General features: G+C 41.0%; 1 protein-coding gene across 1 annotated transcript; it reads left to right on the top strand.

The window, feature by feature from the left end:
* The first annotated feature begins 14,393 nt into the window (after nt 1-14,393).
* On the top strand, nt 14,394-16,793 carry gadd45gip1 (growth arrest and DNA-damage-inducible, gamma interacting protein 1). The gene is made up of 2 exons (XM_034711550.1): nt 14,394-14,839; nt 16,283-16,793. Exons 1-2 carry the CDS (start codon nt 14,439-14,441, stop codon nt 16,572-16,574), a joined length of 693 nt encoding a protein of 230 aa, XP_034567441.1. The 5' UTR covers nt 14,394-14,438; the 3' UTR covers nt 16,575-16,793.
* The last annotated feature ends 19 nt before the right edge of the window (nt 16,794-16,812 follow it).

Raw genomic sequence — 16,812 nt, 5'->3', positions numbered from 1 at the left:
CAAGTAGTCTGACATGACTTCAGTTTTGGTCATAACCTTGAGTGCAAAAGAAGAGACGGTTTAAAAATGAGAATGGGGGCAAGCCATCTGTTTTGCAATAAATTTAGAGGGAAGAAGGGATGATGGTGTCTGGAAGCACCGAGCAGGGAGGCTAGAAGTCAGGCAGGGTTGGGATTAGAGAAAGAAAGTTGGTCTTTATGATGAAGTCTCTCTTAGTGCGGTACAACACTACTGTTTTACATCCATTTCAAAGGTCAAGGTAAGTCATATCTGATAATTTATTTAAAAAATGTCTTGTGTCATATTGTCATATTTCACCAGTGTGTTCCAGTACCAAGCAACAACTTCTGTCCGTGAGAAATTAAGCTGATGTGTAAGTGTTAAAAACTGTCGTACATTGAGAGTCCACTTGGACAGCTGAAGAGAGACAGGAAATGTAGTTAGTAGAGAGTGGGGGAGAACATGTAGTAAATGGTTATGGCTGGAATCGAACCTGCAACCTCTGTGATGAGGGCTGTAACCTCTGTAAATGGGGAGCGCGCATAGACTGCTAGGCCAACGGCATCCTGGGTAAAATTTTTTACATCTTATTAGTTTAGAAGATATCAAGATTACAAGTTAGCCTAGGTATAGCTGACTTGACTAACAGGCAGGCGCCCTGTAGCTGTTAGCGAGGAGGCTAAAGGCCTGCCTCAACTGGCTGTTTTCAAAGTATGTATGCAGTGCGTACTGCATACTGTGTTGGAAGGTAGCATATAGTATGACTGTTCTGTTGGATCTTTTTCACAGTATGCTGGGCCAGGCATCGATAGATTTCAGGCTTCGGAAAGTGGAAGTACATAACGAGCAATCTGAGAGAGAAACTGCTTCTTTAGCATCCACTTATGATGTAAAAAGCTAAGAAGTGGTTCATATGGAATTTTATAATTTTCACGGTACGTGAAAACTGAGTGCCCCCCATCATATATGGAAAAAAGAGAAGTGGAACGTTAGTGCTGTGTATTGTGGGAAACAGTACGCAAGGGATAGTGGTCCGCTGCATACTGAGAAATTTTACTGAATCCGGGTAATTTTGGCATACTACAGATTTTGCTCTTGTTCACATACTGCATACTACATACTGAATTTTGGCCAAATCAGTACATACTACTAGTATGGTGGGGGGGTTTTGAAAACAGCCCATGTCTTTACGTCATACTGGGTGACCAAAGTTAGGCTGAGTCAGCTTTTTCAATATGAGAGGCTTTAAAACTCAAATAGGTGACGTCACAGAGACTACTATTTATTATGCAGCTTATGTCCAGTACTCCCTGTGCGTGAAGTGTTTCCTGTTTTATCTTGTAGTCCTTGTGTCTGATCTCGTCTTACTTCCTGTCTTTGTCTGGTTTCCCTCCTTTGTGATTGTGTGACGAGTAGTTTCACCTGTGTGTTATTGCCCACGACAGTATTTACTCTTTCTGTTTCCTCCCTTCAGTGTTGGTTCATTACGTCGTCTCCTGTACTTCCTGTGTTCTTCATGATTCCCTTTATTGTGCTCCCTGATGTCTCCTTGTGTTTTCGTTTGTACCATTTTGAATCTAGTTACGAACATTTTGAAGCATGTTTTGTTTGACCTTTTGGCCTTTTGTTCTTTTCACTTGGTCGTCCATCCTTGTTTTCATCACACGTGACAATAGCAGGAGGAGAAAGAGAAAGAGGGACAGCTTATTGGACCAAAGGACCATAATTCACTGTACCACCAACCTCAGAACACACTGGCTGATGGCCGATAACTATAAAGCCTCTGGGGATGATGGGCAGCTTTTAGCATAACTAGCGGTTAGTGATAGATGACTACTGGCCAAGACAGGTTGCCATTGTTTACAGTCCAACAACTTAAGAAGTACAAATTGAGTTTGTGTTGACCCCAAAAGGAATTTAACATGTACTTGTGTGTTATTATCCAATCAAAGACATGAGTTGAGGCCTGCTGATAGGTACTCAGATTGCATTATTACGGCATTCTTTCAATTTTACTCTTGAATCAGGCAATGCCCGCTATAGTGGACATTATGACTGGGCCTTAATTACCAAAGTTTCCAGTGCCAAATAACTTTCAGTATTTTTTACAGAATGTGAAAATAGAGATTACTTCAACCAGCAGGAATCTAGAGGCAGCTGATGGGATTTATTCTTCTGACAGGTTCATCAGCGCACCAAAAGCTTTGGTTATTTCATATTGGAGGTACATTTCACATATTTGTTGAAGGGCAAAATACATTTAATTACAATTTTGTATTAACTGCTGGATTTTATTATCCTTGAATTTAAAGGGTCCTGCAGCCACCTCAGCACCCCTGCTTCCTGCATCCACTCAGCTCATGCTCATATGAACTCGGGGCCAAATTGTCAGTCAGTTAGCAGATGAGATGTCCTGCTAGCCAGACATGCCAGACAGCCGGGCGACGATGCCTGAGGAGGAATCCTACTATTTAATGCTCCTCTGCAACCCAGCTGATTCCCCACTACAACATCGAGTCTAATAGGTTTTGTTCTGGTGAATCACTCCAGGTTTCCTTAATGGAAAAGCCAAACATACTGCTCTAACATTGGGTGACAAGGGCACCTTGGGTTTGCAGATGTTCACGCAGATGACAGATGGTGCCGGCGTAGCTAAGGGAGCAACGGAAAGATGTCTGCACCAGGCTGGTTACACATGTGACACCCTCACCCCCACCCCACCCCCACCCCCTCATTCCACCCTCTGTACTACAGAGTCCAAAAATCTCCTAAGTGAGTGGTGTGTGGTTGTTTAAAGGTGTCCATTCATATGTGCGAATACCTTTCTGAATGTGAAAGCGTTCAAGCATTGACTCCGCACCCTGCTGTTAAGACCCAGGGGACTGCTTAGGCACTGAACACCAAGTGTCCCGTGTGTCTGAATCATGGTGTTCTGGGTTTAATCAGGGTGCAGCTTGGAATGAGATCCCTTCAGACGAGGATGCTACAGGAAACCCCAGAGGGTGGGGTTTAACAGGATGTCAAATGACCTTTTGCTTAACCTTACCCTCTAGTAGACACATCTAATGTGTTGGTTTAAAATGTATTTGTTTTCATATGTTTTTCTGCCTGCTGTGAGCATTATCTAGAGTCAACTCACACTGTTTTAAATGTACAACTGAAAGAAAGTTTAATTGTGTAGCTGTTAGTATGATGTACTGTTTGTTTTGAACAGAGGTATTGTATCTGTCTCCTGTCCAGGGACAAGACATGTAAATTAGCTAATAGCTAGCTCTGGTACAGCTAAATTGCTGTACACTGTCCCTGTCGAAATAAACAAAAAACTTGAATCACCAACTGTTGCTAGCAATACCTGTCAAGCTCTCCATTCTTGTAGAGCACATTTGCTGTTTTCAACTATTTTGTAGCAAATGTAAACCTAAGCTTCTATGCTTTAAAATTATCTTTTAATTCTCAGTGTGTCTCTCATTTCAGTCCGGAATACACAAAAGTTGGAATCTCCTCTCAAGCTGGCAAACATCATCACTGGCCAGAATAAACCTGCCACATAACAGCTTGAGCTAGCTACCTAAATAAGCATAGCTTAGGTGTCAAAGAGTGTTATAACAGATGCTAAAGCAAATGTCCAATGATAAAGATTCATCTCAATTGTTCTTGTTCTAAAACAAACCTGTTTCACTATTTATGTTCAAACTTTGATTACTTCATTTACTTTAAGGGTTTGGAAAGATTCAACTTGAATGTGCAACCTATATCAGGTTATACATTTTAAGCTAGACATGCTAAAGTTTGCAAATATTTTTTATGTTTTTGCTTCTCATTGCAGAAAGGTCAACAGGTATTTCTTTCCAACTCCTCAGAGCAGATAGTTTCTCTCTTATCAGCCACATGAGCATTACTTTAGGATGTAGAATGGATGCTCCAACATGACAGTAAAAGTTAAGAGTAACAAAGAGAATCAAATATACAGTATACAAAAACATCTCCGCATTAGTTAATTTTTTTTTTACCTTCCTCATGTTTTATGTGATGTTTCCTGTTTATTCTGTAGTTAACCTTTTGTCTCTCGTTGCAGATCCCTTTACCTTCTGTCTCCTGTGTTCACGCATTTGTGATGGCCCTAATGTGTCTCACCTGTGTCTTGTTATCCCCATGTCTTCACTGTATTTAATCCCTGCATTACCTCCCTCTGTGCTAACTCGTCTTGTCTTTAGTCAGTGTAACCAAGCTAGGGCTGGAAAGGGATTTCTGGGTTTAGAAGATACAATACAACACACCTTGGGACTTTCACCCAAAGCGTTACAATATACTTATTTTTTAGTTACCGCCCCTTTAAACAGAGGGTTTCCCGTTACAATACACAGGTTGTCCACAAATGAATACAAAAGCATGGTTTAGAAAATATACACAATCTTTATTTAATTGGCAGACAATAGTTTTAAAACACAATAATTATTATTACTTCAACCCATGAACAGACATACTAGAAATCAGTGTTAGGACACCGCTAACTGCAGCCCAGGTTATCTGAATCAGGCCGATAAACAAGCACACTCACCTACAATAAACACACATCTAGTTAATAAATTAGACGATGCAAAGAACATGAAAAGCCCTGACACAATAAACTGTAGCTACAGCCACGGCTGCTTACACAGCCTGGACGGGGATACTTTAACACTGTACTGAGTAGAGTCTTTAAATCACACTGTTTACTGAGCAGAGTCTTTAACTCAAGACAAAAAGACAGGCAAAGAGGAGACAAAAAAGACAAGCACAAAAGAGACAAAAAGACAAGGCAAAAGTGGCAATCTGCTACAAAATACATGAACACTTACATACAACAACGCACAGCACATTAAAGGTGACATATCACGCTTTTTTCATCAATATATATTGGTCTAAGAGGTCCCCAAATACATGTCTTTAAAGTTTATGCTCAAAAAAACACTTTGAAATCAAATTTTGGTCTGCCTGAAAATCCCTCTTCTTCAGCAGTACTCCGAACACTCTGTTTCCTCTCTGACCACGCCCCCTCAGGAAGTGGATGTGCCTCGGCTCTCCGGCACGTTGATCTAATGTTTACATGTTGGCTGAATATACACGGCGGCTCAGAGATCACGTTACTTCAACCCTCTGAATTTGATCCAGAATCTGATCCTGACAGAGAGGCGCCTGCAGCAGGACCTTTCTGAACAATTGGTCACAGATTCTGTGTTTCTTGTCGTTTTTATTTATCAGTATGTAGACGTGTGTCTTGGTAACAGCTACCAACATGTAGCTATGTGGCTATGCTAACTAGCGCTAGCACTTATCCATGATACATAAAAATCATCCACTATATCTTCAAATCTGCAGGCCTGGGGATGTAAAATCGACCTCTACCAGAAAGGCAGCAGGACCTTTCTGAAGGATTGGTCACAGATTTAGTGTTTCTTGTTGTTTTATTTGTCAGTGTGTTGACGTGTGTCTTGGTACACAGCTGCAGCTACAGCTGCAGCTGCAGCTAGAGCTGCAGCTAGAGCTGCAGCTATGTAGCTGCAGCTATGTAGCTGTAGCTACGAACATGTAGCTATGTGGCTATGCTACTTAGCGCTAGCACTTTTTCCATGACAAATAAAATCATCCACTAGATCTTAAAATCTGCAGACGTGGGGAGTAAAACCGACCTTTGTATTTATAAATACAGCCTACAACTAGCATGCCTCCCTCCTAAGCTCCTTGTTAGCACACGTGTGCAGGGAATGAAAACAGAGGAGGAGTTGAGTTGTATTTTATACAGTCTATGGGCTGAATTAAGCTCCGAGCTCTGACTCCGTGCCAGACCGGATATTGTTGTTACGTAACAAAAACACGGAAGTCTGAACGGCTCGTTTTTAGACACATTTACAGAAAGGTGTAGAAATCAAAACAGGGGCAGATGGATTTTTTTAATTCTAGGGGGGTTCATAGACATGCCAGGGACACATATTTCAGGTAAAGAACCATTAAAAAGTCCATTTTGCAGGATATGTCACCTTTAAGATAAACAAAACCCAGTTGAGGTTTTACCTCGGCCGTCCGCGACCCTATCACGTCACTACCCCCGCGCTCGTAACGCGTACTATACGCGTTGCCGGCACACAACAATCCGCAAACCTGAAAGTAACACTGTCCTGGAATAAAAGTGAAAGTTACTCACATGTACGGACATTGAAAACACTTAACACAAGGACTATTACCTCCTCTCAACCCGGAGCTCTGCAGAGACTGAAGGTAGCTCCGTCACTCAATTTTATCCCCGCAAACAACCAGGTAACGCAGGTGATTGGTTCCCACCCAGCTGTGGGGCATGAGCGCTAATCAGCGTTACATCAGCATTCCGGCATTCTCTAGTCGTGTAGTTTTCCTGTGTCTGACCTATTTTTCCCACGTTTTGACTCCAGCTTTGGATGTTGTTTTGATACCTTTGTCTATACTAATTGCTCACCTGTGTATTGATCTCATATATTTTCAATAAAAGGACTAAGAACTCTGGATCTGAGAGTCTTAAATTTTTGGGTTATTCCAGTGGTTTAGTTGGACACACTGACCCAGAGCCAGTCTGAATGGGCGTGAATTTAGATTTTCAATGCTGAACACCCATCATTTTACATGCCTCTCAAAATTACAATGCAAATATATCCAGATTTAACAAACACAGCCTCTACTGATGATCAAACACTAAGGAAAAGCAATATCACAATCTTGTCTTAGAGTTTTTGTGAAGCATGAGTTAAACCATACTGCAACCATAGACTGTAAAAAATATGGATGTAGTATCCGTGACGTCACCCATCTGTTTCTGAAGAGCTGTTTTGAGGACCAATCGGCTGCGGCAGCCATATTGCTTCTGTCGAGCCAGTGTAACGTAAAGAGGCGGGCTTTGAGCCTCCTAGCCAACAGCTGCAGTGTTCCCACAGGCAGCTGTGCCTCTCATTGGAAGACTGGTAATCTCAATATCTTCGAAATTGACGAATTAGAAAAAAATTCACCCCCCTCACAGTGAGAGGACATCGAGAAATTAGCTATTCAGACTACACTCATCTTTGTACCAGGCTGTAAACATGTTTATTAATGCTGCAAAGATCGTCTTTTCCCCATTCATGTGTATGTGACTTCGGTACTTCCGGAGCCAGCCTCAAGCGGATCCTCGATGAACTGCAGCTTTTAACACTTCCGCATTGACTCATATTTTTAGACCGGAGGTTGCCCGCGTTGACTGCAACCTTTTAAAGATATGACAAATGTGTTGAAATTGACAGAGCAGTACCATAAAAATGCTACGTACATGGACTGTATCATTTGCATAACACGAAAGCCTGTAACGATTTCAGTCACAGCGGCTGAACTGATCGACAGGTTCACCCGCTGTCTTAACAGGTCAGTTTTGTCCTACAAAACTGTGGCTTCCATGAATCTCTAAGATCTTTTTAATGCCAAAAGCATCTCTCTTCAGTTGAAGATGTAGACATATCAGTAGAAGTTCTGCTAGTGACCAAAAGAGATGACAGTCCAGCTGTGTAAAAGTTTGGTCATATTATCTCTAACTGCTCTTTCAGTGGTCACTGCTCTGTGATTTGGCAGAAAACAAAGCATATCAGTGCTTTTGGCTGGAAACCTAATAGAACTCAATGACATTATACAACAATGCCAATGGGAAGTGCAAAACAGTTAGAGTTCTGATGACCAAGTGATAGCAGCAGCACTTATACGTGACTGTATTAAGGGAGAAAGACTAGTGATTGGATCTTCGGTGCTAACATGCAGAGAGGTATTTTGTGTCGTCAATACTGGTACATTGGAATAATATGGAATAACCTGGCTACTTCAGACTCAATAAAGACCTATCAGTAATGAGACGAATTTGATTAAGCAGTAGCCCTTCATGTAGAGAGATTATGAGCCCTGGAACCCCAGGAAGCCTTGGAGAAGAGGAGGACGGCCTGTGAACAGGTAGAGCTCATAATTACCTCCATTCATCTTCACTGAACCCCCAGCACTGTTTTATGAAGGTGCATCTGAGTGCAGGCTCGGGTTTGATGCAATATCCTCTAAATTAGCGATCGTTGTGAATCAAGAGTCTCCATCACTCCGTCTGCTACAATCCATCATCTCATTAAGACCCTGGGCTGAGCGGCACAGGCCTGAGGACTCCCAAAGAGAAGGAGAGACTATGAGCTCCATCATAACTAAACATTTTGTCGATGATGTTGTTGTTTACAAATCTGTCAAATCGAGCACATTTTTATAAAGCGCAATCTGTTGTCAATTCCCAAGGCTGTTTCATGATTTGTAGGACAGTAATGTATCAGGGCAGAGAGTGGCACAGTTGTTTACTACACGGGAAACCAGAGCCATTACAGACTGGGAACAATGCCAACTCCTTATGTAAAGAGCATGTGTGTAAGTGTTTCTCTTTAGGTGTTTACATGAACATGAGGTGTAAAGATTGCGATGCACGATAATTTACTAAAAATGTTACAGCTATTATATAGAGGGAAAAGTAGGGGGGTCCAGGGAGTCCCTGCTTGCTATTTTTTGTGCACTCTTTGTTGCAAAGTGAGCAGAAATAAACCCTCTGTTGGTTTTGCTGCTTTGCTCCCTTCCTCTCTCTGTCACCCCTCTGCCCAGGTGGATGACTCTTCCTGGGAGCAACAGCCACTGTTGCATTTCTTTTCCACAAATGCAGTGGAGAATGCTTCAGGACACTGAGACCCCCCTCCAAATTCTCCCATTCAAACCCCTGTTGGGCTCCAACGCATCACTAACTGGATCTCCATGTGGTACATCATTACTGTAAAATACTCAGCTGCTTCCCCCACTGAAGGCTCACCATCCTCCTCCGTCCTCACTCACACACACACCAGCCCCATCCACCTCCAGAACACCACAACCCCAGCCACCCCCCACCACTGTAGGACTGCTTACGCTGGCAGTTCTGAATTGGGTAAAGTCCAAGTTTAACATTAGTGGGGGGCTGTTGGGGTGTTTAAAAGCAGCCTGCAGAGAGCTGGTCCATAAAATACTCTGCATACATCCTTATTGTTTGTTTTGAGCATTATGGCCTTTTTGCACCAATAATTGAGAAAAAAGGATCACATAGATGCATACAAAGACGGCGAAAATCACATGTTTGCCGACGATACTATAGTTATCTGTGGAAAATGTTCCTCCATGACGCAATCGACAACCTAAGTTACCTTTGGAATATTTATTTCTGTGTGATGTTCCTGCAAAATGCTGTAATTTATCACCAGCGCAGCAGGGACTCGTCTTACCGAGGAGGCTGTTTTCTCTCTTTTTTTCCCTTCTCTTTACTTTTGTGCAGTAAAGCTGCAGTCTGATGTCATTACAGGAAATAGAGATATTTTGGGGCTCAGCTCTCTTTTATTTGGATTTTGTCCTCATCCCTGTTCTGGGGAAATTGCGACAAATCTGATTATCTGTGCCAAATTCTGAGTAAAACCCTGTCATTGTCTAAGGCAACAAAAGAGTGGTTCATTTAGACTCAATTTATTATGATTTCTTCTTTGTGTCAACAAATAGTCACACTGGCTTGGCAAATTGCTACACCGAACCTTGGCTGTGTGTGTGTGCGTGTGTGTGTGTGTGTGTGTGAGAGAGAGAGAGAGAGAGAGAGAGGAAGAGAGAGAGAGAGAGAGAGAGAGAGAGAGAGGAGAGAGAGGAGAGAGAGAGAGAGAGAGATGTGAATTATCACATGAAAAAAGGTACTTATCACACAACAGTATAATTAAGCTCCTGTAGGGAGTTTTTTTCTGGTGATGAACAGATGTCTCTATTTGACCTAAAAAAGCAAACAAGACAACATTGATTATTTCAAACTTCGTTGTTAATGCCTGAAACCACTACATGAGATGACAACTGATTAACAAAATATTCAGCTGTCCTTTCTAATAAAGGCAAAAATGCCCAAAAACATAACTTTAAAAAAAGCATAAACAAGCCCCAATTGACATTTTACATCCAAGCGTATATTTTAAAAGTTACATACAGATTTACTAGAATAGAATAGAATCTGACTCTATTAAGTCGTGATGGTTACCACCTCTACATCCACAGACCATACGTGAACAGCTACCAAATGTGGTATCTAATCTCAGCAGCAGCTCTACTCTGATGTGAATTTTTTTCCCTAGATCCAAGATGGTCTTTGAGATATAAGCAGCCTCTGTTGTAACCATGAGTTGTAAGAAGAGAGAAGCACCTTGACTGTCTGGATTTCTGTTCGCCACATGTACTCTTGGGTTAAAGTGTGACACAACTCCTGTGAGAGATCTGTTATCAGACTGCCAGATGTGGTCTTGCAAATCTAACCCACAATGGAGGGTAAAGTGTGCTGATCTAGTTGTTTTTATCTTTGCAACTGCTCAGTACTTTCAGCAGGAAAGTCTACCGCTCTACGCAAATTCAATGCATTGTGCAAACTGATGCAATATCCAGAGCGAAAGAGTCATAATTTAGGTAAGTGTGTCCTATATAACTTCCTGAAACATGTATTAATATAGCACTACTCCTCCCACTCACACTCACTCAGAAATAGATCTGTCTTCTTGCCACTAGCCCCTTATCGTCTAACTACTAACAAGCCTATTTGCCTGTGACTGACGTTGATGTGATCCCTAAAGCCCTGAGCTTGGCACCCGATCGCTCCTAAGCCAAATTAAGCCTCTGTCATGCCCACCCCCACCTCCAACCTAGTGCTCCCCCTGCCATGGGAACCCTAAATCTTTAATGACGATGGAGAGCTCTGCGCGCTCCCACCACACAAAAGCGGTGACATCTGTGAATGTAAGTGCTGCACTCCAGAGCAACCCCATTTGTTCCATCTATCTCCGTCTCTTGAAAAGAAATCAAATATAAAAGTTGAGGGAGGGTGGTGGCTGCTATAAGAGGAAAAAGGAGGTGGAGCCAAAGAGGTTGAAACAAAGATTCTCTCTTCTAAAGAAGGTTTATTTCTCTGCCCAGTGGTCCTTAAATGTTCAAAGAAGGTGTTAAAAGAGTCTCAGCTCCCATTTTCGCTCTGATGCTCTGGCTACAGCCCACCTGCTTGCAGCTACTTCCAAGTCAACAGGGATGTTTAGTGAAAAAAATGTCCCCCTATCACTACACCTCATTTGATAGTTAGATATACTATACAATTTGCGGCACATGTAAACACCTACAAAGCATGGCTTTGTTGTAAAAAAACTTTAACAGGCAGATAACTCGAGCAGGACCATTCTCATTGTTAGATGGTCATCTCAGGAGACTTGTATCATACAGTCTCCTTTATTTCTGTGTTGCTCTTAGTTCGTTCATCTCTTCTTTAAAAATGTATGTAGCTGAAGATTATCCTCTATAAATATGAAAAAAATGACCATATATAAAACATACAAGAAAGGATGCATAAGTCATTGCACAAGTCCATTGAGACAACTTGATAAACACTTTCAGCACTGCTTTCTTTGTTTTATGTGTTTTTTTGTTTATATATTTATTTATTCTAATATTTTCACATCTCTGAGGCCATGTTTTTAAGCTTTATTCAGCATTGGGAAATAGTGGACTACACATAGTCCTAATTAAAGTGGTAGTTTAGCTTGCTTGCTGCTCTTGAGGAGTTGCACACTTTATCAACTTTATCAACACACAATCTAAACCTGTCATTGATACACTGGGTATAATATCTACTGCTAACTCCAGCTCGCTCTCGTCTCTCCTGCTCCATACACCTAGACACTGATGACGACAAGCACACCCAACAACACATATGCACAGACTTCTTCTTCACTCTGATTCACTCTGTGTCCCACAACTACGCACACAGCCATACCTAAACAGTGGCTACCAGATTACCGCTAACATAACACCCCTGTTACCATCTCTACACACACTTATATGTTAGATGTATGACAATGATAAAGACTATGAATGAACATCTTGCATGGGGCTATAGGCTAACCCAAATCTGGAACATAGCTACCTGAAAATGTTTTTTTCATTTTTTAATGAGTTGTGTTTTTTCTTGGTCGGCAACCGTTAACCAAACTAGACTTCTCCTAAGGGAAGTCTACCAGTCTTGAAACATAAAGCCACTGTGGAGGTGCTAAACACTGCAGTTCCTCTAGTGTCCACTTGAGGCTGGATAGAGAAGCACCTGACGCCAAATACACACCCATTCTGAAAAGTTTATCCTTACAGCAAAAATAAACATGTTTACAGCCTGGTACAATAAAAGGATTTCAGTCTGAATAGCTGGTTTTTATATCTTCGCTAACTGTACAAGGGTGAATTTTTTTAAATATAACTCATGAAGGGTTTAGGATAATTTGGGGCATGGCTAATTTGACTGACATGACTGCATCCATGTTTTATACAGTCTATGGTTAATGACTTTGAATGTAGCATGTCCTCAGGACTCCATCTAACCCCTCCATTCTCCCTCCCCTAGGAGCTCCTCCAAAACGACGCCCTGCTCACATGCATGAGCACGGCTGCTTCGCGACCATATGATCGTGACTGATTCAAAACCGGTCCTCAGTACATTGTTTGTGTTTTGCACTACGTCAACTCATGTCTCACTCAGCGGTAAGAAAACACCAAAACATTATCAAAGTGAAAGTTAAAAACACAAACAAACATGAAATGTACGCGCAGGAGGCGGGCAGAACGGCAGGACGGGATTTGATTGGTTTCATCTTTTGGCTCCCAAGGCAGCGATTATTTGGTGATTTCCCAGGTTTACTCCGGCTGTAGATAGCGGCTTTTTTTCTCTCTTTTTAAGAACACATTATGATTGATTGCCATCGGGACATAAAGATCATTTTAACCAGTATAATAAAAATGTATCTAAATCTGACTACCAGCCCCAGTGTTAAAGGTGACATATCATGCAAAATCGACTTTTTAATGGTTCTCTACCTGAAATATGTGTCCCTGGCATGCCTACAAATCCCCCGAAAATGAAAAAAATCCATTCTGCCCCTGTTCTGATTTCTACACCTTTCTCTAAATGTGTGCTGAAACGAGACGTTCAGTTTTCAGTGCTTTTCATACGTCACAATGGCATCCGGTCTGTAACGGAAGTCAGAGCTTGGACCTTGTTCAGCCCATAGACTGTATAAAATACAACTGAACCCCTCCTCCGTTTTTCATTACCTGCACACATGTGTGCTAACAAGGAGCTTAGGAGGGAGGCATGCTAGTTGTAGGCTGTCTTAAAAACACAAATGTCAGATTTACTCCCCACGTCTGCAGATTTGAAGATCTAGTGGATGATTTTTATTTATCATGGAAAAGTGCTAGTGCTAGTTAGCACAGCCACATAGCTACATGTTCGTAGCTGTGTACCAAGACACACGTCGACATACTGACAAATAAAACAACAAGAAACACAAAATCTGTGACCAATTGTTCAGAAAGGTCCTGCTGCAGGCGCCTCTCTGACAGGATCAGATTCTGGATCAAATTCAGAGGGTTTAAGTAACACGGGTCTGTGAGCAGCCGTTTATATTCAGCCAACATGTAAACATTAGATCAACGTGCTAGAGAGCCGAGGCCACATCCACTTCCTGAGGGGGTGTGGCCAGAGAGAAAACAGCCTGTTCTGAGCATAGACTGTAAATAAAAATGGTCAGCGTTGCTCCGCCTCTTCCCATTGTACGGTTCTGAAGCCAAAAAATCCTGCTCCTGGGTGCAGCCATTGTGCAGTCAGAGCCTGTGAAGCCACTCTAACGAGCTCCGCCCTACAGCGTAGTGTCACAAGACGCTGTGTGTCCTTTGAAGTTTCCCTCTACGGCGGCTGTGAATCAAAGGAAATTTTTTTAAACTCTAATAACTAACGAAAAAGAAACTTTTTCAGGAAAAAGAGGCCTTGAACACAAAGCAGTCAAATAATAACTACATATCACCACAGCATACGGATGTGAGAAACATTCGTACGACGTGTATTTATTTTTTAAAGTTTGACAGGGGGAGACGGATTTTTTGACCTATACTGCAGCCAGCCACCAGGGGGCAGACACACTGCTGAAAGCTTCACCACCAGCCGAGGGAACTTCTCCCTTGGTTCTGAGCAGGGCTGAAAAAGAGGGTTTTACAGGCATGCCAAAATCTGATTTCAAAGTGTTTTTTGAGCATAAACTTTAAAGACATGTTTTGGGGATCTCTTAGACCAATATATTTTGATGAAAAAGAGCGTAATATGTCACCTTTAACACTGGCTTAAATTTATAGCCACATGTATTAAAATATTTAATTCAAATATGACATTTGCCATTGCAGTGACTAACTGTCTGTAATTTCAGTCATGTCATACATCCCTGCATACCAGAAGACACGACAGAAATATCAGCGGAGTTGTTCAGGCGTCTCGGTAGTCAGCTCTGTCTGTGGGTCCTTCCTGTAGTTTAGGAAAGATGGCGGCGTCCATGCTTTGCAGGAGGACGACTGTGTTATGTAGAACTATAAAGGGAGTTCCATCTTCTAAAAGTGTACTTTCGGCAAACTCTCAAAGTGGGACTCTGATGCAAACGGCCTGCTATAATCCAAAGCCTCTAAACCTGAACCTCAGTCATCCCTATATTCCAGACAAAGACAGTGAGAAGACGCCGGAGTGGCAGAAGACGGCCCGGTATGACAGAAAGCTGTTCGGTCGCTACGGCTCCGCTTCAGGCATTGACCCTGCCTCTTTGTGGCCCAGCCAAGAGCAGCTAGACCATCTCATTGCTGGGGAAAAAGAATGGCACTCTTCGTTAGAAGTTATGCTGAAGAACATCGAAGCCAAAGAAAAGGAGGAAACTGCAAAACGGATGAAAAAGTAAGCAACATTTCAGTGACTGTAGCTAACATCACTGCGTTAATAATCGGACAGTGGTTGGCAAACTAGCATGCTACTGTAATTTTTGACATTCAGTTTAGTGCTGTGCTTCATAGGCTCCTTAGAGGCATACTGTAGACACAAATAAAGAGATTAGGGAAGTCCACTGATTTGCATTATGCTTCAGACAACTGCAGTTAACAGTGTTTAATTATAACATGTAGAAATTATGAGGGATTGTCAGGGTTAGGGTCAGGTCTGTGATTGTGAAGAACATTAAAACAAATAACTCAAAAAAGAGTTTCGGAGAGAGATATTCATAGTAACCATACAAAATTCTAGTTACTTCATTTCCCACAATGCAACTCGGAAGTCTTTTTTTTTGGCAAATACACAACATAAATAATCGTTAAAATTTCATAAGTTTTGCCCACATTCTCACATATATTAATATTAATAATAATGACAATAATAATAATAACACCAATAATGATAATAATAACAATAATAATGACCTTAATAATAATAATAATTATTATGATAATGATAAAATAATTATGATTATAATAGAAGTTATAATAATAAAGTAGCAGTGGTAAGACAGAATAGTATTATTTATCACAGAAAGAAACTGCAGCAGGAGAAATTTAGTATTTTTCGTTTTAAGAATGACTCAAACATCAAGGAAATAAAGTTTGAACATTGTTTGTGTTTGTGTATTATTATTATTATTATTATTATTATTGGTATTATTATTATTGGTGCAATATCTGCCAGGGGCACTGGTTTAGCCTCATATACAGAAGGTGTATTCCTCGTAGAACTGGTTTTAGAATTTAGTCCCAGTCCCTACAAGATTTGGTTCATGTCATCCCCCACTCTATTCTCTCATTTCCTGTTCACTTTCAGGATGTCACATCTAACAAAGGCTAAAAAATAAACCTAAATAAATGATAATAAATAATTTAAATAATGTTAAAAAAAAACCCACATACTCATCACAATTCCCCAAAAACCAGTAAGTAAAAAAAATACCAATAAAAGCAGCAACTCTTAGAAGACAAAATGTATATTTGTTAATTTGTAGAAATGAGTGTAACAATAATGATTATTAAGTAGTCGTTGAATTATATTAATTGTTAAATTGATAAGATTTGCGGTTTTAATGTTGTGTAAAGCTTACTAAATAATTTTCTGATGATTTTTAATTTTTTGATATTATATGAACCAGAGTATGGATTGGGAGACTAGTATTGCGCTTAATGAGATCAGAAATAATCATTCAGAGAACAAATTTACTATTTAGGAATAAACTACCAATTATATGGTATACCCATATGATGTTAGCCAAGATGTAATGTGTATGAAGTATCCAATGTAAAGCTTATGCTTCATGCTCTATATTTACATCAGTAACACCAATTGTTTCCATTGTCATTGCAGGGAGAAACTGATTGCAGCCAACATGGCCAAGATGCCAAAGATGGTCGCTGACTGGCGGAAGGAAAAGCGTGAAACCAAGCAAAAGCTAAAGGAGGAGAAAGCTCAACGTGAAAAGTTGCTGGCAGAGGCCAGAGAACGTTTTGGATACTCGGTGGACCACCGCAGCCCCAAGTTCTTGGAAATGGTTGCTGAAATAGAAAAGGAAAGGAAGAAGAATCAAAAGCTGATGAAACGCAGGCTAAAAGATGAGCAGGGAGCGGGTCCCGTAACACCTCCTGCTGCTTCATCATAGACGAGGACTGAGTAGTTTCAGATGTTCTGTTGAGATTTGTTGCAACTGCATTTAATAAGATGGAAGGTGTGTTGCATAGTGGACTTCAGAGAGACTGTTCTGTAAGAGAATCTCAAAACAACATCCTTGTTTTTCTCCACAGTTGTTAGCCATGTTTGTTAAGCATATGTACATTTGTGTGTTGCATATATTCAAATAAATTAATCTCTGTATACTGTAGTGTCTTTAACATTTTTAA

Source organism: Notolabrus celidotus, chromosome 20 (assembly GCF_009762535.1).
Source record: "Notolabrus celidotus isolate fNotCel1 chromosome 20, fNotCel1.pri, whole genome shotgun sequence".
NCBI classification, from domain to species: Eukaryota; Metazoa; Chordata; class Actinopteri; order Labriformes; family Labridae; genus Notolabrus; species Notolabrus celidotus.
The sequence above is the reverse complement of the archived record's forward strand: the minus strand, read 5'-3'. Positions and strand labels throughout refer to the sequence as shown.

Bases quoted from the DNA above. Each gene is read 5' to 3' on its own strand.
- gadd45gip1 (XM_034711550.1), top strand. From the start codon at position 14,439: ATGGCGGCGTCCATGCTTTGCAGGAGGACGACTGTGTTATGTAGAACT. The intron at 14,840-16,282 runs GTAAGCAACATT...TTGTCATTGCAG, and splicing joins ACTGCAAAACGGATGAAAAA to GGAGAAACTGATTGCAGCCA.